At 39.2% G+C, this 22,090-nt stretch overlaps 1 protein-coding gene across 2 annotated transcripts; it reads right to left on the bottom strand.

Moving 5' to 3' along the window:
• Window positions 1–2,306: 2,306 nt before the first annotated feature.
• Window positions 2,307–22,072, bottom strand: TSPAN13 (tetraspanin 13). 2 transcript variants are annotated; one of them, XM_068935030.1, is made up of 6 exons: window positions 21,850–22,072; window positions 9,908–10,075; window positions 7,385–7,465; window positions 6,290–6,403; window positions 5,823–5,933; window positions 2,307–4,611 (listed from the first exon to the last, which is right to left on the bottom strand). In XM_068935030.1, the coding sequence occupies exons 1-6, from the start codon at window positions 21,910–21,912 to the stop codon at window positions 4,537–4,539; spliced, it is 612 nt and encodes a 203-aa protein (XP_068791131.1). In that variant the 5' UTR covers window positions 21,913–22,072; the 3' UTR covers window positions 2,307–4,536. The 2 variants fall into 2 exon arrangements, with proteins under 2 accessions (XP_068791131.1, XP_068791132.1); XM_068935031.1 differs by lacking the exon at window positions 21,850–22,072 and adding an exon at window positions 16,228–16,290.
• Window positions 22,073–22,090: the final 18 nt, after the last annotated feature.

Raw genomic sequence — 22,090 nt, 5'->3', positions numbered from 1 at the left:
GAGACTAGAGGATGCGATTATGGGTTTTTTTGTTTTTTTTTTTTAAACTGGCTGCAGTCTAAGGTGATCTCACAGCATCAGCATATCTACTTGAAGAATAAATAAGAGTGCCCCTTAAAAGATTCCTGCTCACATCAAAATTCATAGCCTTGTGATAGTTATTAATAGGAGAGATATTGTATTTAAGATCCGGTTGGTTTCATGACTGCTTTATGGCTTATGGTTTCTTATTTACTAGCCCTAAAGGGGCTAGAAGTTGCAATTTAAAAAAACAATGACAACAAAAACTAAAGCTGAACACCTTGGGAGCGCGTATCATCTATGTTAAGATTTAGGTAAAAAGGAGGCTTCCCATCTTCAGCGTCAAATATCTAAGCAAGCAGCAGTAGCAGCGTGAAACAATTTGTGCAAGACTATTCCTCCATTACCTTCTCAGCTCTTTAGCAATTCCAGCCATCATTAACCACCACTACAGTCATGATTACAATTATGAGAGAGAAATACATTTGGGAGGGCAGGGCAGACAAGAGAAGGTGGAAATGGCCCAGACACGCGATTCAAAATTCCTTCAGCAGTTTAAGCAAGAGAGGATGGGCTTTCTTTTAGAGCATCCTTTATAATTGAGATGAGGAAGTTCTTTGTTACAGAAAGGTCTTTCCCTTTCTTCCCAAGTAGAAGACATCAAAAAAAGGAAGCACTGGAGGAAGAAACATTATCTAGAAGAAGCTATCAGCAGTCATAAAAAGGAAAAAGGTGTTTATAATACAGAGCAGAAAGATTCAGGAATGTTAGCCCTCACGCATGGAGGTGGGAGCAACTGGTTGTTAGAATCATCTTCATGTACCTGACTCAAAGTGCTAGAGAAATATATCTAATATGAAATAAAAGTTGCCTCTGTCATCACATTTAAAAAGTCCATTTTTATAACACTAGTGAATTAGTACCATTTCTTTAGAAAGCACACGTACTGATGCTATTAACTCTATCAGCTATTCAGCAAGTGGATATAAACTATATTTTAAAGAGTCTAGCAGTCTATATGCTAGAGATGCAAACACACAGGCTAACTCAGTTTGCAGGTATCAAGAAATTCATTTTTAATCACTACATTGCACTGAGTGCTATGTTTCAGCAGTCTGCTTTTCACCTTAGCCAAATCTTCAAGAGATATTAATATATAGTTGGTCAAGTTAATTCTGTTCTCCTCCTCCCCTCTTCCAAATACTGATCATTTAGGTTTATAGAGGCATCAAGCCAAGCTGAGTAATAAGAAAAGGAGGGGAAAAAAAAAAAAAAAAAACAAGGACCCACACAACAAAAACAACCGCACACACCTTTTCATTTCTTTGGAAAACCTGGGAAGGCATTTCTGAAGTAAGTATGCTCAGTAACTTGAAGAGCACAAAATGGACGGAGTTTCAGGAATTCTATTACACTTCAATCTTTAGATAACTAGACCTAAAAATAATAATAGTGCAACCTAATAACACCAGCATATTCCTCTTCACTTACCAGCTATAGATTGCAAAGTACATCTTCACAAAGATAGATTTAACATATGCAAGCTATTTCTTTTTATAATAGATTGCTATATTCATGTGAAAGGCGCAACATGCTGCTCAATGGTAACAGCATGTTAGTTAAAAATCAAGGCTGATTTTTTATTTTTTTAAGCACAGATGCAGAGGAATTACGTTTTGTGTTTTATAGCCAGTTATTTTTAGTGTGATAAAAATGTGTATATATCTTGAAGGAAGTCAATACAGGTTTCTATAGTTTCAAGAGCAATCGACTTTAAGAAAGCATTTCAACATTAGTTAATGTCAAAAGGCATGCGATGTAAGCATTTAGAACATTCCAAGTTAAACTGCTTTACCGTTCTGATATTCTGCTGCTGTAAATAATTTCTAGAAAACTCAGTTACAATTAAGTCCAATTCTCAAACATTTGGATATAAAATAAATATAACGCCTCTCTAGAAGCCAAAGTCTCTATATGACCAAAACTATTTTTGCAAAAGAAAAGACAAAGAAATGCACAACGCAAATGAAAAAACCAAAACCCCCAAGAACAGGTATTAAAACAATGCTCTACTTTAACACATATCAGAACAGTACCCTTCTTGTATACTGACACGCAAATCAGACCTCTCATGACAGAAGCTACTCCCTTTAATCCCAAATAAATGGAGTCAAGATAAATGTGTTTTATTGCTCCCTTAGGAATTAGTTTCTGAAAGAATATCTCTGAAGTGGATTTCAAGTCTTTTTTTTCAGTCATAAATTCAAAGAGGCTGAAACTATTAATAGGTTAGAAAAAGTTTAATGCAACCACCAGATCCACAGATCTGTCTCTTGAAAACTAGAACAAACTCACAATAAGAGTTCTGAGACACAACAGTTTTTAAAGCAGTAACAGTTTCAGTATTTTCTCAGTAATCCGTTCACACTCCAAGATCACCAATCACAGTTACGAAACTAAGAACCACCCAAAACCAAGTGCTAAAAACAATTAGGGGAAAAAAAAGTTAGAATTGTAGCAGCCACATGATATTATTTTAACCTTCATACATCCTCTTCATAAGCCTCCTCTTCCATTCATTATATTTATGTACAAAATGCAGAGCCGATCTAGACTAGGAAAATTAACTGTTGCTATAAACCACCATGAGATGACCATCATCATCTTGACACATATCAAGAATGACTGGTTACTTGCGTAAACAGGACAGCACTCTAAAAGCAGCTGCCTACATTTACATAATGCTAGGAATAACCTGAAGGCTCTTAGTCCCGTTCCTTTTAGTATAGGAGTGCAGTCTTACTCTAAGTGTAGACGTATTTGCTTGAAATACAAACATCCACATTTCTAGACATATGAAGCACAGTAACTCAGAGTAAACACCAGGAGATGGCGCTGATAGTAGATACTGAAGAAATGGTAAGAGCTTGCCACTCACTGAGAAGCTGTTCTTACCAAGCTCTTCACATCGCTCTCTGCGTTTAGGGTCAGCTCGTCCCTTTGATTCCCCAAGGCAATTTCTTCTTTGGGAGCACTGTGCACATGCAAGTCCAGAAGTGTTCTGATGGACCATTATTTAAACTTTTTTGTCTCCTCTGCAAAAGAAAGAGGGTATCTCCCTAGTAAAGGGAAACCCTATGAGAACCCACTTCCATTTGCACTTTCTACCTCCAAAGGAGTCTGCCTTTCCACTTCACTGAGCTGTAGTGCTCCTTAGCAGACGGCCTTAATACTTTTCCTCTTTTCTTGCTGCACCTCCTTCAGAGTTGCCTTTCAGGCTACAGCAGCTGCTTACCATACCAGAAGTAGGTACTTAATGAAGAAAAGATGCAGTACAGATCTGCAATTCAGTGTGATTAAAAACAACCAGAGCATTGTGCACCTCTAGTGTCAAGATGTCCAATCTTCCACCTTACCGCATCACTTGTATCACAGGTTGGACCACGCTTTCCTTCAGCTCAGACGCTACAAGAATACTGCAAAACAATTTCAACTTTTTAATTTTTTTTTAAACAAACTACTGAAAACATAATTATTTTTTTTAAACACTATGCAATCTCTCATCAAATCAAGTCTTTCAGCTGGATGACGGAGGAATATATACTGCTAACTTATCACAACAATTTTACACCATCTGTAAAAATAGTTGTACAACAACTTTCCAGACATCAAGTCAAGTTTCTTACATTAACAAGAAGACAGACCACTGATGATTGAGTCTGATGTTGTGCATATACCAGATTTCATTCACTTCCTAAAGACAAGTTTCAAGTTACTCAGCTGCAGATTACATTTTCTTGGTTTTCTTCATTCCTTCTCCTCTTTAGTGAAGGATACCCATTAAAAATAAAAAAGTATTTTTACTCTCTTAAAGGAATTCTAAAGCTACCAGAAACCCAAAACAAACAGGGAAGAGGGGTGAGGAATGGAGAAGACTACAATAGTCCATTAATACGCACTTATGTGCGGTACAGAAAATAACATCTTCCGCTATTATTTTTCTATTTTTACCCTAAAAGGAAATCAGGAGACCATTATTAAGACATAAAAATAAGTCTACTATAATTCATCCTAATGGCTAACCAACTCATAAGCTCCAAGCACCCAACATAGGTTTTTATCATTTTAATGAGAAGTCGTGTGAATTTTCTGTAATCAATGAATATAGCAGGAAATACTTTTGGCTTTTTACACACCAAAGCAGCAAGTAGTGCTATAAAACTGACTGAATACAGTTCACCACATCAATTGTTGAAGTATTAACAAAGTTATTTAACCAGCTCTGAGCAGCATTCTGATTCTGTCCAGCTACTGAATACACTAATCAACTTTAGGACAGAGATTCTTAGAAAGGAAACAATGGGAAACTAAAGATGACAACTATGAACTTCTTTGGAAAGAAAGTTTTCCTCTGGGCACATGGAGATTCCCTGTTATGGAGAAATGCCAAACTATGGAGATTTGATATTCTGAAGTAAAGGGCACAGGGAGAAGATTCAGTCCTTTATAAACTTATCAAAGAAATGCACTAGGATTTGCACGGGGATCCTTTTGGTTCCTGTATCTGTACGTCAGCCAGACTCCCAAAATCTGAAAGCAAAGGGCAAAGAACATTATTAGGCAGAGTGTCACCACCCCAACTTCCAACAGTTCTACAGAATTTAGTTTTAATCATAAAACCTTGATAATGAATTTCCAGTCAACAAGTTTAGGATACCTGACTACTGTTAAAATCGCACCCATGAGATTTCTGAACCATTAGAAAAAGAAACGCCCCTCATCAGAAAAAATTTGTGTCTAGCAATGGACAGAAAAACAAGAACATGCCAATGCTGTTCCCACAATGTGAAGTAAAATATTTAGCATGGAATGTCTATTGTAAAATTATTCTTTTTTTTTCCTTCCCCTCAAAAGAATAGATATTCAAAAAAATATGTTTTTACTGCAACAGTAAATAAAATAATATCCTCCAAATTGTTTCCTTTTACATCTACCATTTTAATATGAGGCTATTTTTCCAATACATTTTCAAGTCTTCCCTCCTCCTCTCCCCAACTGCTTCACATTTTTACTAAAGAAATCAGGACAGGAGTCAGAGTAATTCTGCTGTATAGCTCTTGCTGCTGTAATGCCCATGAACCTTCTGCAAATCGCATTAAGCGGCATGAGGAACATTTTCACATGCTCTGTTGTGGAACTATGAAAGACTTGCTATGAGGATTTTCATTCACTGATGGATAAATAAGTTTATGTACCATCTGTGTACTAAAGCAAAGAGTTAAAAATATCTTTTTAACCTAATGCTTAAAATACAGTTCATAGCACAGCTCTTTCAATGCTCCATTCACCACAAAGCTGTATCTTTGCACTGTGGGAAGCATCAACAAATAATAAAAAATAAAAAAAAGCAGAAATGTGTGCGAAGTAACAGGGGGAAAGCAGAAGAACATGCTAAAATCAGTAGCATTCCTTTATTATTTTAGGAGAATGGTAAAGTCAAACAGCTAAATTTCTGGGAAACTTGAGCAAGTTTACAGCATCACTTTTAAATGTGGTAATTAGTTGCCGTTTGTAATCTAAATAACAGAAGTTTGTGAAAACTCCCAATGTTGAAAAAGATAAGCCCTCCTCTTGGCAAACTTAAGCAAATTGATAGGTTGAAAAAAATTTATCTAATTAGTTATTTGACTCTTGATACAATAGTGGAAGTACTTGTAACAAAACCCCTAAAATTTAAGGCTTTGTTCTGTGAAGCAATTAAAGAGGAAAAAAGTCCTCCATTTTCTAACCTACTCACTCACCTCTGTGAAACTGAAGAAGAGTCCTATACCTCCAACAAATCTCAGCACCATTCCGGAATATTCTTCGATTACCAGTAAACATGGTCGACACTGGTGACTTCTAAAGCAATCCTGTAACACGGATGTTACAGCTGATTACTTGTACTCTATTTTCTGACACACTTTACTGGCTGAAAGCAACCAGTTAGCTCTACTAAAGACTGCCAACCATGGACAAAACTCTCAGTTTTAAAAGTCTACAAAAAACAAACACACATACAAACCACAATGAAACCTTACCTTTACAGAATACTCCATCTTTAGGTCTCCAAGAAATTAAGTAGGGAGCTTAGTAAAAACTAACATTGTAAAAACTAACTTGTACGTTTGTTAAAAACCTCAGCCTTCTATGAAAATATGAAAATAGTTGTACATTTTTGTACACAATGAGAGAAAGTTGCAAGCATTTCACCCTTTGAACAACTTACAGACAAGCAGGTTTCATTTGGATTAAAGGTTCTGAATCCACAACAATTCAGATTTCTCTCAATATCTGTTCTTGCACTGTTTGTGTTATTCCATCCAACCTCTAGAAGCTGACTCTAGGAGACATAAGCACATAAGCATTAAATTAATAGAACTGTTCTTGCACTTCACTGGAGACCAATATACTAGGTAAAGTTGATGATTCCCTTCTCTCTACCTTGGTAAGGAGAATCAAAGCCAAGGGTTCCCAAAGCATAGCCCAAACAGAGATTCATTTGTTTGTTCCCCTTCAGGGAAAAGACACCACATCACAGATACTGTTGCACTGATCCTAGCCTTGTTCCACCAATTAAGTAGCATTTCACAACTAAAATCGTGGGATCCCCAAGTCTAACAGGATAACATACTAAAGTCTGACCTTCACATTCAGACAACTTCAATAGTTTGTGAAATATCATCGCTCAGTACGGTTTACGATCACAATTCATTTTCTTCTGTTCTTTTTCCTAAACTCAGCAATAGCACTAATAATGGAACACCTGACTAATGTAACTGGTGCTGCTCAGATTTAAAATGAAACGTGGGCTTACCTGTAGCAAGCTAATAATTTAGTCACTATCTCCTTGCCTACTTCTAGTGCAGTAAAAATTATTTACCATACCTCATGGCTTTACTTTCACACTTATTGGTCACCTCTGTACCTAATGCAGTCATCACCTTTTCAGTTACACAAGAACAAGCCAATGGCTTTATCACCTTTACATTATGATTACTGTAGATTTCATCAGCTTATCTGGAATTTCTGAACACATGACAAAGTCAAAGTATCACGCTGCTACACTTGTGACCATAAACCTAGACATGAGAAGAAAAAAAAAATTCCACACCAAAAAAAAAACCCGACACCCAGCACTGCCTGCAGTCTAGTTTGTATTTAAAAGGAAGATGATGAACTTCTGTTTAAAGAGTTCTACTCTTCACTGAAATAAGATTTGTAAAATATATTTTGTGGAAGACAAAGAGAAAATTTGTTTTTCTATATTTTTTATATAATAGAGTAGTCTAGACTAATTGAAAAGTCAAGAAACATTTCTTACCTGTTGTTCCTTGTTTAGTGCCAAACAGGCACAGGAGACAGAAAACTGGACGATAAAGACGAGCAAAAGAATAATCATGTACTGGAAGTGGTAGTTAAGGGTATACTCTCAAACTAATTTTGCTCATACAACATCTATGCCTAATGGCATTCCTTACTTAATTGGATAACAACAGGTGGATACGGAAAAGGTAACTCATTCTCCCCAGCAGCAAACCACCACGTATTATCTCTTTCTGGCTAATCATACGCATACCTTGTATTTCTGGGTTACGTGTTCTTTGCCTGGCAAGAAGACATGAACAGGGACATAATAAAAGAAGCACAATTCAGTAGGAAATTATCTTTTCCTAGTTCTTTTACATGCAGAACTACCTGCTTGTAATACATTAAGTTTTAATTCATATCCTTCAGTCCTCAAAGAACTTGAACATGTAGCAGGCACTGGATTTAAGGGGACAGCAGGAAGCAGGAATTTCTCAACTGTACAGTTCCGAGTTTCAGATTTCCTGCAGCTGCATAGTCCTTTATTAGAATTTTTGTTGTACCTTACCGAGAGACCAGAAATTCTTTCTTTACAATGAAATTCACTCTTCTGCTTGCCCAAGCTGTTATTCAAGACACGGACAAGAAAATGACTTAAAGGTAACTAAATTTTATTTAAAATCATGTTCTGTGTGTGTTCCATTCCGCTAGTTGTTCTTTTGAACTTCTGGAAACATACAACCTGGTCTGAACTATCAGTGTCTGCAGAGCTGAAACCATGCACACAGAATAACATGCTCTGCAGGATAAATCCACCTCAGGCACCACCTCTCTGGTACATACCTTTGATTAGCGTTACCTCACGCCTGTACACATTTGAGAAAAGAGCTGAACTCAACTGAAAGATAAAAAGAACTGAACACAATACGCAGCAGCTGCTGTTCCAGCAGGCTTTCAGAGGCCTGAGGAAGGATACGATAAAACACTCTGCTGCACAGAAGCCCCACAGGTTTTTTTCTGCATTTTTGTAGGCAAGTCTAAGACATAAGATTCATGTCTCCGGCAGCAAAACAGTTAGAAGGCAGTTCACTGTAAACGGTCACCTTACAGTAAGTGATTTTCTGGAGCTCTTTTGTGCATCTTTCCTAACCTATTTCCAGATTGATAAAGAAGCAAAGATTTCACAGTTTTGCAGTTCGAATCATACAGGCAGACTGGCAAATCTCTTACTATCTCTGAGCGAAGGCCAACAACTTTGTCGCAGTATGCCACATGACACAGAAGATAGCCAGTCCGTTTCATATGTTAATGTTATTAGCTGTAAAAACATGAATTGACAGAGTCTGCTCACTGGAAAAATTGCCTCCCAATATACCTTGCATTCAGTATCTGCCATGCATTCTTTAGATAGGAGAAATAAGGGATCACTGGAAGTAAGTACGTGGCAGCATTTGCAAAAGATGTCTCTCCAGTCTCCCTCAAAGACAGCCTTGTTTTTGAGAGAGAAAAACCCACAGCTAAATCCCTTAACTCTGGGGACAGATGTTGTCACTTTAAGGTACTTTACCCAAATGAGGTAGTACTCATTTCTTTTCTGGGTACTCCATATTCATAGTCCCCCCCTCCCTCCTCCTGAGGGTTTCTAGTTAGAAAAGGTACTTTGAACTAGGTTAGGAAAAATAGGAGAGTTGCCTCTGGAAGAAACCACCTCATACACTTTTGGACTGATGCATCTAAAAACAGTACAAAACAAAAAAAGACAATAAATGTTGATACTGAAGATTAAGTTTTGAAAGTCAGGCGCTAGATTTGCACCTTGGCTGCTCTTTCCCGAGGCTGGATATAAACTTAAGCGATTATATTATTTGTCAAGTCACTTTGTCACACTACTTATCAGGAGACTGCAACCAGAAAAATAAGAATTTCATCTGATGAATCTGTTCTCTCATCCAAACAGAGCAATTTTGTTATGCAAGGCAGCACCACAGACTGCTTACGCAGTGTCAGTGAGCATAAAGGGGCAGCAAAGCACACGGCGAAGGCCTGTGCTCGTGTCTAATCCGGCATCACAAATGAGGGCTAGGTATGAAAAGAAAGTGCTTTTTGGCAACATGTACTGGTAGCGATGCATTTCTCTGCCAGCTGTCACCAGCTCACTGCCTGGAAGCATCATCTTCCTCTACTGTGAAACATCAACAGCTTGTAAATGTCTAGCTTGTAAAATGGTATAGGAACAAGCATGCAGGAAGAAGCACCTATGACTTAGCGATCCACCATAAACAGCTCTCAGCAAAATTAACATTTTATAATTTTTAAAAGAAGGGGTTAGTAATTGTGTCTTCAGAGTGAAAACAATGGAGACAAAAGGAAAGCAGAATACAATTAGCTAGAAAGGAGGTTTAGACTGCACTTGATCAAAATAGACTGTGAATTTCTGTTCCATTTCTGAAGCATCTAGCAGAACAGTCTCAGTCCATACAGCAAGTTATTTAGGCGACTTGAAAGAAGTTGCAATCCAAGTAATACATCAAAAGGATACAAAGAATAGCAATACTTGATGATGTTTCACTGCCCCAATCAGTCCAACTAAGGCGATTAGGAAGAGAAAAATTCCTACTGCAATTGCTACTCCAACGACTCTGAAACTAGATATGAGGCCAAAGCCTATACCCCATGCTGCGATTCCAATCAGCAGCAGGCTTACCAGCTAGAGGGAAGAAAAAAGAAAAAGTTAGTTTGAATATTAAAAGACAGAATCAGCTTACATACAGCTACACTCTTTGCATTAAAGTCATTGTTAGAAAGATATAATACTTCTTTCCAGTTCAAAGAGAAGAACAACCCACAAACCAACCCTCCGCTTCATCCTAGAGATGACTCTAGTTCCAGATATTTAAAGGCCCACCGTTAATGTGGGGCTGTTCTAACTCAAAATTATCTTCAACCCCAGGCATGTTCAATTCAGAGTCTCTATTCAGGCCCAGAAATACAAGTGTGGATTGTAACCAAAATGACAAATAAGCTAAAATCATCAGTTTTAACTCACAAAACAGAAGAAGAATGAAAATTCTAAATGTGTTCTGAAATGCCGATAGCATATTTAAAGAAAACAGGATATATAGCTCCACAGCTCTGAACACATGAAGAAAGCGTGCTTTGCCAAAACTTATTCTAATCACAAATACAAATGTGTTAATCCATTGGAGAAGCTTCTGCGTAACTGATGTTATGACACAACTGTTAACAAGGTCACACAAAAACACATCTCAGATCTGTATCTCAGGAAAATAGCTCTACTATGAAGTCAACACTATTTCAATACTCAAACCACTCATGTATTTCCTTCCTTTTAAGATGGTATTCAGGGAAGGCAAGCAGAAACTGTCCCAGTTAGTTTACTGGAATTCACTGCTTATATGGGCAGGAAGTTCCAGCCTTTCCTGTTTCCACACCAAAAACAAAACAAAACAAAAATCCATCATGGAAAGCTGCAGGGAAATCTGTAATGAGATACAACAGGAGGGAAGAAGCATACAATACCAACCCAGATCTCCTAGACAGAAGATGCACAACGCTCATCTGAAAAAAAGGACTTAGACCTATGTGTAACATACCACCAATTGCATACACTGTTAAATACCATTAATTCAATATGGAAGTTTTAACTTTCCAAAATCTTGACCTCGCCCCCCAAAAAAAAAAAAACACCACACCCCCCCCAAAGTTTATGTCATTATAAAAAAAACTGTAAGTGTTTGGCCTAGTCCAAATACTTGGCTTTAATCAGTAACAAATACAGACCGAGCACTTATACCTGCTCACAAAAATATACCTCACAAGTAAGCAGCAACAGAGGATATTTCCAGCTCACCCTTCATTTCAGTACATTTGCCTTGGAGCAGGGAGTTTCTCTTGTCTTTAAGTACCAAACATGTCTGTGTATCTTTTTCAACTAAATGACTTTTTAGAAGCCTGACCCATATAATGCTGTTTTTGAAATATGGAAGTCTCGAGTGACATCAGGAAAGCCACTAAAACAAGCAGTGATGCTCATCAAGATCATATAACACAGTGGGTGTTTTTCTCCTTTGTTTACACAGGAACATACACCAAAAAAAAAGCTTATAAAATCCAGTAATCCAAAGGAGAAATTCTAAAGGAGTCTGCAAGGAAAAAAGGAGGATGCTTGCCACATCTACACCTCTCAGCATGTGAGCAGACAACAGAACAACATAAAATTTGAAGGAATTGTTCAGTATTGGAAGAGTTCTAAGATTAAATCATATTAGTCTTTGTTCCTCTAAAACATAAACCCTCAATCACCAAGTTTTGTTATGACCGAAACATCTGTCCAAGCTGTCATGAATCTGAGGGAGGGCAGGGGGAGCGAGACAGAATAAAAACCCTTGGATCTGCCACAGGCAGATTTTCTGAATGTAAGCTGCATGAGGCTATAAACCTCTCAATGTTATTAAGTTAAAAATTAGCTTTACTAATCAGACAGTTAAGTGCAAGGTCTACTTGTTCTGATCCTTGCCCATTCACTTTGTTTCATTGTCTCAAACCACTGAGGAGATTTATTTTACCGTTCAAGTGTCAGAAGAGAACAACAAAAAAAATCTCACAGCCCGCTTTCCAACCAGACATTGCAGGCTAATGTCCCGTATCTGCATCAGCTTCAGAGCACTGACTACACACAGGTACTATACAATTCTTGAAAATATCAAGATATATCATGTTTCTCTCATGAGATCTCAAATATTATGTCATATTTCAATTAATTTCAAAGAAAAGCAGAACAAACCTTGCCCCTAATCACTTTCATCAATGCTTCTTTCTCCAGGCTTAGCTATGACTGCAAGTATTCATTTTCAATCAGCCTCCAGCATACCAAAACTATGTTTGTTCAAATCTTTGCTCATTTATTTCACCCAATTGTTTCTGCCTTCTTATGAGATGTGTTTTACTGTTCAGATAAGAACTGATCAGAAGCAAAACAGGAAACCTAAATAAAATCTATGCCTAAACCATCCATTAGATAAATGTGTTGTGTGAGTTGCAGTGTACCATTTACTTTTTTGCTGCTGTTAATCATCTCAGCTTCCATTATTTTCAGGATACGTACAGAAAATTAATGTGGAAGACACTAAAAGTGATTACCATGCTCCCCTGCTGGCCCAAAAAGTCTTTCTGGCAGAAAAAATGACGTGTCAACTCTAGAACAGCTATTTTTTTCAAGTGGAAAAGAAGCCTCTTTAGCTTTTAAGCCTGCTGTTGAACTCCAAATGTTCAAGAATCAGCTGCTGCCCAGCTTAAAAAAAAAAAAATTATGACTAGTTTATAATTAAGATACACTTTTAAAAGAATTCTTTAAAAAGAATTGAATAGCTCAGATTCTCTTTTCAGCACTTTCTAGTCAGAGAGCCAACTGGGTTCATATTTTCAGGCTTGTCCTCCACAGTACCGAGACTGCTTTCTCTTTTAAATTAGAAAGTTGTCCATTGTCTAATTCCTTAAAATGTCTGGAGGTTCAGTATAATCACAGGTCTGTGTTACTGGGCTCTCATTGGCAAGCTGTGTAGAAACACTTCATTCCCTCAGCCAGATGCGCAACTTGGATCAAAGTAACTATTGGCTACTCTGATTTTGGCCACTTAAAAATCGTGAAAATATATTCTCTGTAGGAAAATCAACCCTCTGTTTTAAAGCTGAGGAGACGACAGTGGTTTTATAAACCATTCTAGAAATAGATGGAGGATTAAACTCCTGTCTCCTCTGCGTATGGAAGGAAAGCTGAATTCATTGCTGTGACTTCATTTCCAATTTTAGATTGGACAATCAGAATCACTTCCTCTGGACTCTTATTACCAGGTTAACAGGTGCTTGTATAGGAAACATCTCACATGAACAATGCAATAGCTTTCCTGCTGACAGATCCAGGTTGTAGAACTAATTAATGGCTCAAACGCAGACCTTCAAGAAACGGACTCCCTGCCTCACAAGCTAAACAGACGTCAGCTCTTTTGCCTCACCTCTCCCCCTGCCCACCCTGCCCCAGAAATAACTGATTACTTTTTTTCCCCCTCTTATTGTTCATTCTGTTAAGCAATAAAACTAGATATCTAGTTTTACAGAGCCATAATGTGAAAAACTAATAAACTCACACTACTGTGAATGGGAAAAAATAAATTTAAACTGTTTTGGAAAAAGTTTTTTTTAAGTCTGTAAAACAAGGCTCGTAGCTTTAGCAACTATTGGGCCACTAGAAACTACTAGCAAGCGATGCTTATTCAGGTTTTGAAACAAAAGAATTTAGATGCAATACTTCAAAGTGGAGCTGCTAAGACTCTGAAGTAAAACGTGCTTGAAAGAAAACCAATTAGTGACCCTAACCCCTTTTAAATGGGTAATATGTACTTTCTAAAGCCATAAGTTTTATTTACTAATAAAAAAGTCACATATTTCTGTTAAAAAAAGAAAAAGGTTTCTCAGTAGAACTTCTAAACTATTTTACTGAAACCAAAAGATAACAGTATTATCCTTGGAAGACAGAATTACAAAAGGAAACTCCATTTTACCTAAAGATTTACTATGTAAGGCCAGCCTCAGTTACAAGTGTTCCCCATAGCTGCCTGATGATCTGGCAGAAATAGATCAAATCACAGTCCAGTTCTTAGTATTAGCACTGACCCTGTTTCCTATAATATTCTCACTAGTAAGCTGCAAAAAGCATGAACTAGAGAAATGGACGGTTAGACTGAAAACTGACTGGACCACTGGGCTCAAAGGGTAGTAATCAATGGCTCAACATCCAATTGGTAACTTATAAGGCCTACCACTGAGGTTGATACTGGGGCCAATAATATTCAGTTTCTTCATCAATAACCTGTGTGATTAGACAGAATGCATCCCTAGAAAATTTGTGGATGACACTAAAAAAATGGAAATAAAAATAAAGGAGTGGCTGACTCCCCAAAAGGGTGATCTAAATATCAGATAAAGTTGAAGGGGCATTACAAAAACCTCAGAAGCAAACTCTTCTCAGTATTGATTGACAATAAAAAAGAGGGCAACAGCCACACGTAGCAGCTTGGGAGGTTCAGATTGGACATTAGAAAAAACATCTTCAAGGCAGTACAGCGCCAAAACAGGTGGGCTCCCAAAAAAGGAGTCCATTTCTTGCCCAAAGAGGTGATGGCAGCTCTGTTCTCACAAGTTTTGAAGACTCGAGCACAGAAAGCCACAGCCGGTGACCATCTAGTGTTGGCCATAATCTTTGTTCACGCAAGACGCTGAACCAGGCAAGCCCTGGAAACCCCTACCAGTCAACACTTAGGCAAATTCAACACCCCACACATCATCCCCAGCTTTTCCCTCCTCCCCCCCTCCCCGTGGTATCTTTGCCACTGTCCGTATCAAAAATGGAAAATTTTATCAGAAGGATCAGGGCCACATTTAGCACTGATTAACGACCCTTCTCCATCATCCAGCTCATGAAACAGCCAGCTCCCGAACTTCATGTCAACAAAACACTTAATTAGAAAAGGTTCTCAATAAAAGAGTAATGAACAATTCTTCAGAAGTACTTACGCTGCTTCAAAATACAAGTCTTATTCTTAAAAGTGATTTAAAAGACCCCATTCACTTAGGGCTTGTTTACAAAGCAAGTAAGCAGGCAGTCAAGCAGAAAAATTTATCACGATCTCAAAACAGAGCAAGTTGCCTCACAGAAAGGTGCTACAAGTATATACTGTGCATAAACCAGAAAAAAAACACAGAGTTCGGGGGAAGAGGTGGAGGGGACATATAACAGCTTATGTTCTAAATTTAACACTCACTTAACATAGTCTACCTTCTTTACCAAGACAAACTCTAAGAATCGTATTTAAAAAACACAAACACAATCTTAGCATAATTCAACACATATACTCATCAATTTGAAATTAAGTAAATGCTTTACTGGATCAGACCTCTAGGTAACCAAAGTCCTAAGTGCTTTCACTATGGAAGGAGCTTTTGCTATGTGGTTGAGGACTCTTTCTATGGAGTCTGAAAAAAGTACTAGGAAAAGTAAGTATATTGGTAAAAGACAAAGCATTATTGCAACGTGTGAACTTCTGTGGGAAAGATTTTAGGCATCATAAGGTCAAGAATAGTATAAAGGATCAGACTCCACTTCCTTTATATTAAATACTGACTTCCATTATATTAAAGATAGATGCTTGAACTTCAGAGATATTTCCAAAAAAACAATTTACACACAAGAAGAATTTGTCACAGAAGATTACAAGTTTGCTTGTCCTGTTTTCTAATTAACTTATTGCTATCATGACTAAAGCATTAGCCCTTATAGTACTCTCCTCCTTCCCTTACTGCTGCATAAATCTATTTTTAACTCATCTAAAAGCTAAAAAGAAAAACAAAAAACCAAAACATCCCAACAACCTCTTCTTCATTTGTTATTTTTTTTTATTCTTCAAGTTGCTCATCTCCCCTCCTGCTGTTTTGGCTAAACGTATTGATCCTCTTATTTCTTCCTTCTGTATTTCTCCACAAACTTCTACTATACGTTACAAAAAAGAACCAAGATACAGAGGGGTGATTTCACTAGAAAACACTACTGAGAACCAATTCAATCTCCAGAATCAGTTTTCCTCATTTCCTCAATGGCATGGCACCAGCAAGTCTTATTCTGACTAGTTAGCAACTCTTCAGTATTTCACCTAGTTTGGGCTGCCTCCTAGGTAGAAAGACATACACAAAGTTAGTGTTCGCAAAAGTTTCTTACGGTCTCAGATCAAAAAAAGAGTTACAAAAAACTGCATTTCTGCACTTAAATTTCAAGAAATATGTTCTCACCATTCCTGGTAAAGATATTAAATAGCATTTACACTGGTATCAGCAAATTGAAATATTTACAGAACAGCTGTCAGGCCGGATATGGAACAGGAACTAAAAGCAGACAGATTACACACATGATGAAATACATCCTCCCTAACCCCTCCCTCCACATATAAGTTCCTACTCCATTTCTTTTAAGGGAGCTTTAAAATTTAAACCTCAATTGGTATATACTTTGAAGTTAGAAACTTCTACTGCCCTCCCCCTCAACTTGGCCAATCATTTCTTGGCAGACAGACAGAGTCTGGAAGACAGTTCTTCTGATCCTCTGTGTATCATCTAAAAACATCACACCAAGACATCAGGCAGCATACAGCTGTGCATCTTCAGCGATTTAAAGCTAGCTAAAATGATTTCTATCACGGTTGTAAGGTAGACAACCTGTATGCATCTTTGTTTCCTTACAGTACTCCTCCAGTTTTACTGAAGTAAAGCAACTATAATGAAAGCTCTGGATACCTCCAAAGAATTTGTAACAGAAAACAATCTTCCACCTTTAAGTGACTTATTCAAATGAGGAATGATCAGTAGTCTGGTTACTGAACAGCCTTGAACACATGATGTGGAACAAACGATTTACGTGAAAGGCAGCATTCCTGTCTCTTATCACAAAAGCCAGTTCTCCTTTTGATTTGATGGGCTAGTTCAGACTTCATGTTACTGTCTAATGATTAAGATTAAATTGCTTTTCACCAAATAACAAACTTGATTGTTAAAATGACACAGAGATTTATACTTACGTTTATACTTCCTGGTCTTTGAAAATGCAAGCTTTCTCCTGTGTAACAGGACCACTCTGGATGTTGTGGTGTGAGTTGGGGTTTGTTTGTTTGTTTGTTAAGAAGCTGCGTAACGTTTTCAGAAAGACCAACGGATCTCACACACTTCTTCAACACGAAAGCATCAGTACAAAGAACATAATTAATGATTTAAGCTGCAAGGCTTAAATCTCCAAATAATCTCCTGTACCTTATCATTCCACAGTTCTTTCACTAAATATGGTCTGCATTACTAGCTCTAAATGTGACTATACACTCTGCACAAGTTAAAAAGTGACAATAAAAAGAATACTCACAAAATTCACTTATATTGACCTACAGAACCACCCCATGTCTAGACTCAGGCCCTGCTACCAGAAATTGCTATAATTTTGTCTACAAACTGACTTATAGCATAGCTGAGTGCATTTCCAAATACTGATAGAAAGTCTTGAAATACACTTATATTTTTGCTGCAGTCACTGTTCTGTATTCTCAAGCGTGTACACAGAAACTTTCCAAAGCAAAACTAGACCGGATTGACATGACCAACATTAAGCTTCCTGCCATGTACTTAGGAGCTTCCATACCACTGTTTTGTTTACACATCAAGATCAGATATACTGCCACCTTCAAAACGACCTTGGGGAAGGCAGAAAAGGCTCGAGGACAACCTACCACTTCTGCTAAGCATCCAGGTAGGAAGAGGAGTTCGAACTACTCAACTGCACTCCCTAAGGCTGCCTGAACACTGCCCGACACAGCAGACAGCAGGCTATTTATGAGTTGCTTCTTATAGCTGGAAACAGGCTCATACAAGTCAAAATGCAGCTGAACTCAGAGATGACAGGTTGGTCTACCGCTACGAAAGAAATTGCCAGAGTTTCCTTCACCTTGCGGCAGGAACCGGGATTCTCCAAGCTCTGTCTGCCGGTACCTGGCTCCATGTGACCACTACAGCAGTCAGGAATTATTGGAAAACATGGACAACAGCTACATTCCCTATCACCTAGGAAAACCCAGATGTTTACACTGCCTCTCAAATCAGGTTTCCTTTATGCCAACTGACAGAACAGAGATGGAGTTGGCAGACTGGCATGGAAGATGCGAGAGTGCCCACCACAGAGGGATGAGCATGTTGCAAGCAACACAAGTATTATTAAAAACCGTACTAGGACAAACAGTTGTGGCCCAAATCTGAAAAGTTCTGTCCTCATTTTTGCATATTTACATAATGCAGTGAAAGTAATTTTGATAAAGAAGGTAGATAATATGAACGTGCTAATTATACTATCAATAATTACTTCACTCAGGAGAACAACACGCAGCAACAGAAAAACTTTCAAGATCATAAAATGCAATGCTTTCAATAGTGGTACAAAGAACAGGACACGATAGTCTAGAAGCAAGCTCAGAGAGCAAAGTACTATAAACAGTAAGTTGTTTTAATATGGATTTTTCCAGTGTTTAAGGATACGCAGACACTCTTATGTGGTGAACTGTGCTATTAAAAAAGTACACATATTTAATGGGAATATTGATACAAAGATACTATATACTTTCCTTTAAATGAAAATGGCACTCTAGGTGTGAGAAAACGCGAAAGCCTACTCACCAAAACAAAGTCAAAACATTTGTATACACAGTTATTCCTGCAGCCGCAAATGTTAACTGTTTAAGTGGCTGTTCAAGTGAAAAAAGAAACAGCATCTATCATAAAAATGAACTGACTACCAGTAATTTTTTTTTTAATGCACACATTTAATCTTGACGGCCCAGCTACCCTTTCAGTCTTTCATCACTAACTAGGACTTAGTCATTTCCCTTTCCTTTCTGAAAATCTGATCAAAGTAAGATATTAGCTGCTCAGACTGATTAATTAATACTTCCCTGAGAGGAACACTGTCCACCTAAGAAAATCATTGTCTGATTCATATGAGCAAATACTGGTGGAGCAGGTATCTAGGGTTCTCAATGCCTTGAAGATTAGATAACTTAAGTTAGATTTACATCCTTCAATTTAAATAAGTTTTGTGGATGTCATTTTATTTAGTTTGTCTCAGTTTGCCAGTCAAGAGGAAAAAAATAAATATGAAAGAGTAAAGACAAAATTGTGCCAATACAAGAATTTTTAATACTAGCTTTGGGTATGCAGACAGGTGGTTCCTCCACGTAAGACTTTAATCCAGAAGTCATCAGCAAAGTACCATCAGAAGAGGAGGTAACGAGGTTAGTAGGTTTCAGATTTTTTTGCTTTAAACGGCAACTGATTTATTACTGCCAGCACATACACTATTGCTTGGTTTATTACTGTACAAATTAAAACAAGACAGCATCAAAACCAAGTTCCGACACTCTACTCTGATGTTCTGAAAATTAAGATATTCTAAAAGTGTTTTAAAGAAAACCAGAACACAAACTATAACCCTCAATATATACTTCTCAGGGTTATTTCATTCCAAGCACACGATACAAACAGACACTCCAACACTTGCACAAAAAACATTCAGTAAAAGTTGCCTAGTTAACCTTATTTCCCTTCCTTCTCCCAGTGCTGTCCTACTAATTATTATTGTAAAGTAATGTTTTTTAAGTACTGATAACTAAGTTCTTGCCCTGGTTTTCTTCCCCTGCCCCCCCCCCCCATATTTTGGAAAAAATAAACCCCTAAATCCATTGTGCTGTTCCAGTCCAAGTCTTGTAGTGTCAACTTTTTCACTAACCAAGGAACGGAGAAGCCCACACATTTTGCAAGATCAACTCCTCCAGGTTTACTAAACGCTATTTCTGCAACTCAGAAATCAAGAGCACTAGTCTCCTTACTTTGCCTATCATTAATAGGCACCACATACAACAATTAGATTGCTCCAGTTACTATAATAATAATGTTATTCCTCCTTTTCAATAGAAGTATATGTTCTGCACAGGTCAGATAAAATACTAAGTGCTACCTACAAAATAAATTTAACCCACAGAGGCATACGAGTAAGATTAAGGTCATAGGTATATAGTACAGATGTTATAACTAGAATTACAGAGGTCTTGAAGATCAATCCACCCTCACTGAGGACAAGCATCTTCACAAGACCTACCAGCCTCCTGCGATTTGGTTAATATCTGACTGCAGGAGTAAGTGGTGGTATCTTCAAAAAAAAGAAAAAAATCTGTTTTCCACATGACATCAAAATGAGATTTTTTGCATGCATCATGCTGGAAAGAACCAGATTTGTCTCTCTCTCCTGTTGCACAGGAGACTTTCTTTCCCCCTCTCCCTTAAAGTCTTGCATTACATCTAGGTTACTTAAACAGAAATTTGAGTGGGGCAATCCAATTTACCTTCCTTGCAAGGGACTATGCTAAGCAGACTTCCAACTACAGATACCAAACTAGATGATATCTACCTACTTCCTTCCAGTCTTTCCTTCTCCTTGCCCCACTCTTCTTTGGGGGTTGCAAATGAGGGTCACTTTATATTCACAGTAGTACAATAACACAATTTCAGCTTCAGCACAGGCACATCCATTTATGCTCCATCATGGTGATTACCATCAGGTCTCTAATAACTGCTGGTTATTAGAGTTGTTTGTTCTGATGAACAGCGGTACAGTTGTTTGTTCTCCTGACTTACTTTCAGTGAAAGATCAGGCGGTATTTTCACAAAAGCACTGATACAACTGCCTGCAAGCTCTGAGTGACCTCAATTTTAGTTGGCTGTAAGTCATCCTCATACACAGTTGTCCAACAAATGTTTGTTGACGTTAACCATTGGAGGACACGTTATCTCTCCAGAAGTGCTGTCAGAGGAAGCCATTATATGTAGCTGCGTTTCTTTCTACTTCTGTATCATTTTAAAATGCATAATGAAAAAAAAACATATGAGAACTGCAGATTTTATTGTTCTCTATGGAAAATGAACGCTTAACCTTCCCCAAAGGAAGGAATAAGAGCAGATAATTTGCCTCAGAATTTAAGCTCCCCAGCAGGTCGGTTATTACAGTTAAACATATTCCTCCTTTTTTGCCCTGCATGAGTTCCCACCGCCTGAAGGTGCTACGCTCTGCAACTCCTTGAACTCTTCCAAGGAGAAAAACTGCAGGTCACTCACAAAGCTACTGGGAGCCTCGCCGACCCACGTCGCTAGGGTAGGCAAACATTTCGACTCACCCCCCTCCCTCTCCAAAGTCGAAGCGTTTCCTGAATGAGCCTAACCAACCTAGACAGATTTTTTTTTTTTTTTTACACACCTCTACAGCAGACCAATATGGTATTTCTTAACTCAGCGGAAAAGCACTTATTTCAAAACCAGGCTGAGCACTTCGGCAGAGGAGCACCGGCAGCGCAATGCTGCCTTCCTCGCTCGCGCCTCGCTTGCTCAGGGACCTTTCTAGACAACGCGGGCAGCGGCAGCCTCGGCCTCCCGCAGCAAAAGGCCACCCAACGCCGCGGGAGGCCTCCCCCGCGTCCCCGGCCGGCGGGGCTCGCGGCGCTGCCGCCGGGGAGGGCAGCGCCTGCTCTCGCCGGGGAGGATTTGGGGAGGAAGCGGCGGGACGCGGCGCCGGTCAGCACTCGGCGCGCCGAACAGCAGCGGTGGCCGCTGCGCAGCCCCCGCCTCCGCCCCACACGGAGACCGCGACCGGACCGAACCGGACCGAGCCGGCCGGGCCCCCGCGCCGCCCCACACCCGCCCCCCAGGGCTCGGGGCGGCAGCGCCCGCCTCTCCGCCGGCCTCGGCCGCGGCGGAGGGCGAGAGCACCCGCCGCCGCCGCCGCCGCCGCCGCCGCCGCCAGGCCTGGCCTCAGCGCGCGGGGCGGCGGCCACGCACCGTGTAGAGCAGGTTGAGGGCGCAGAGGCAGTTCTTGGAGCAGGCGAAGCCCCCGCAGACCATCTCGCCGCCGCCCCGTCACCGCCGCGGACCCGCGCCGCAGCGGCCGCAACAGCAGCACCAGCGACCCCGCCCCCCGCCGCGCGGGCGCGGCCGCAGCAGGTGAGCGGCGCCCGCGGCTCGCCGCCGCGCCCTCTGATTGGCTGCGCCCCGGCACAAAGGTAGAGATATGCAAATGAGC

This window comes from Struthio camelus, chromosome 2 (assembly GCF_040807025.1).
Source record: "Struthio camelus isolate bStrCam1 chromosome 2, bStrCam1.hap1, whole genome shotgun sequence".
NCBI lineage: Eukaryota > Metazoa > Chordata > Aves > Struthioniformes > Struthionidae > Struthio > Struthio camelus.
This window is presented reverse-complemented; position numbering and strand designations above follow the sequence as displayed.

Coding starts and splice junctions, on each gene's coding strand:
- TSPAN13 (XM_068935030.1), bottom strand. CDS start 21,912: ATGGTCTGCGGGGGCTTCGCCTGCTCCAAGAACTGCCTCTGCGCCCTC. Junction 6,404..7,384: donor CACTAAACAAGGAACAACAG/GTAAGAAATGTT, acceptor TATGTCTCCTAG/AGTCAGCTTCTAGAGGTTGG. Junction 5,934..6,289: donor CAAATGAAACCTGCTTGTCT/GTAAGTTGTTCA, acceptor TCCGTGTTACAG/GATTGCTTTAGAAGTCACCA.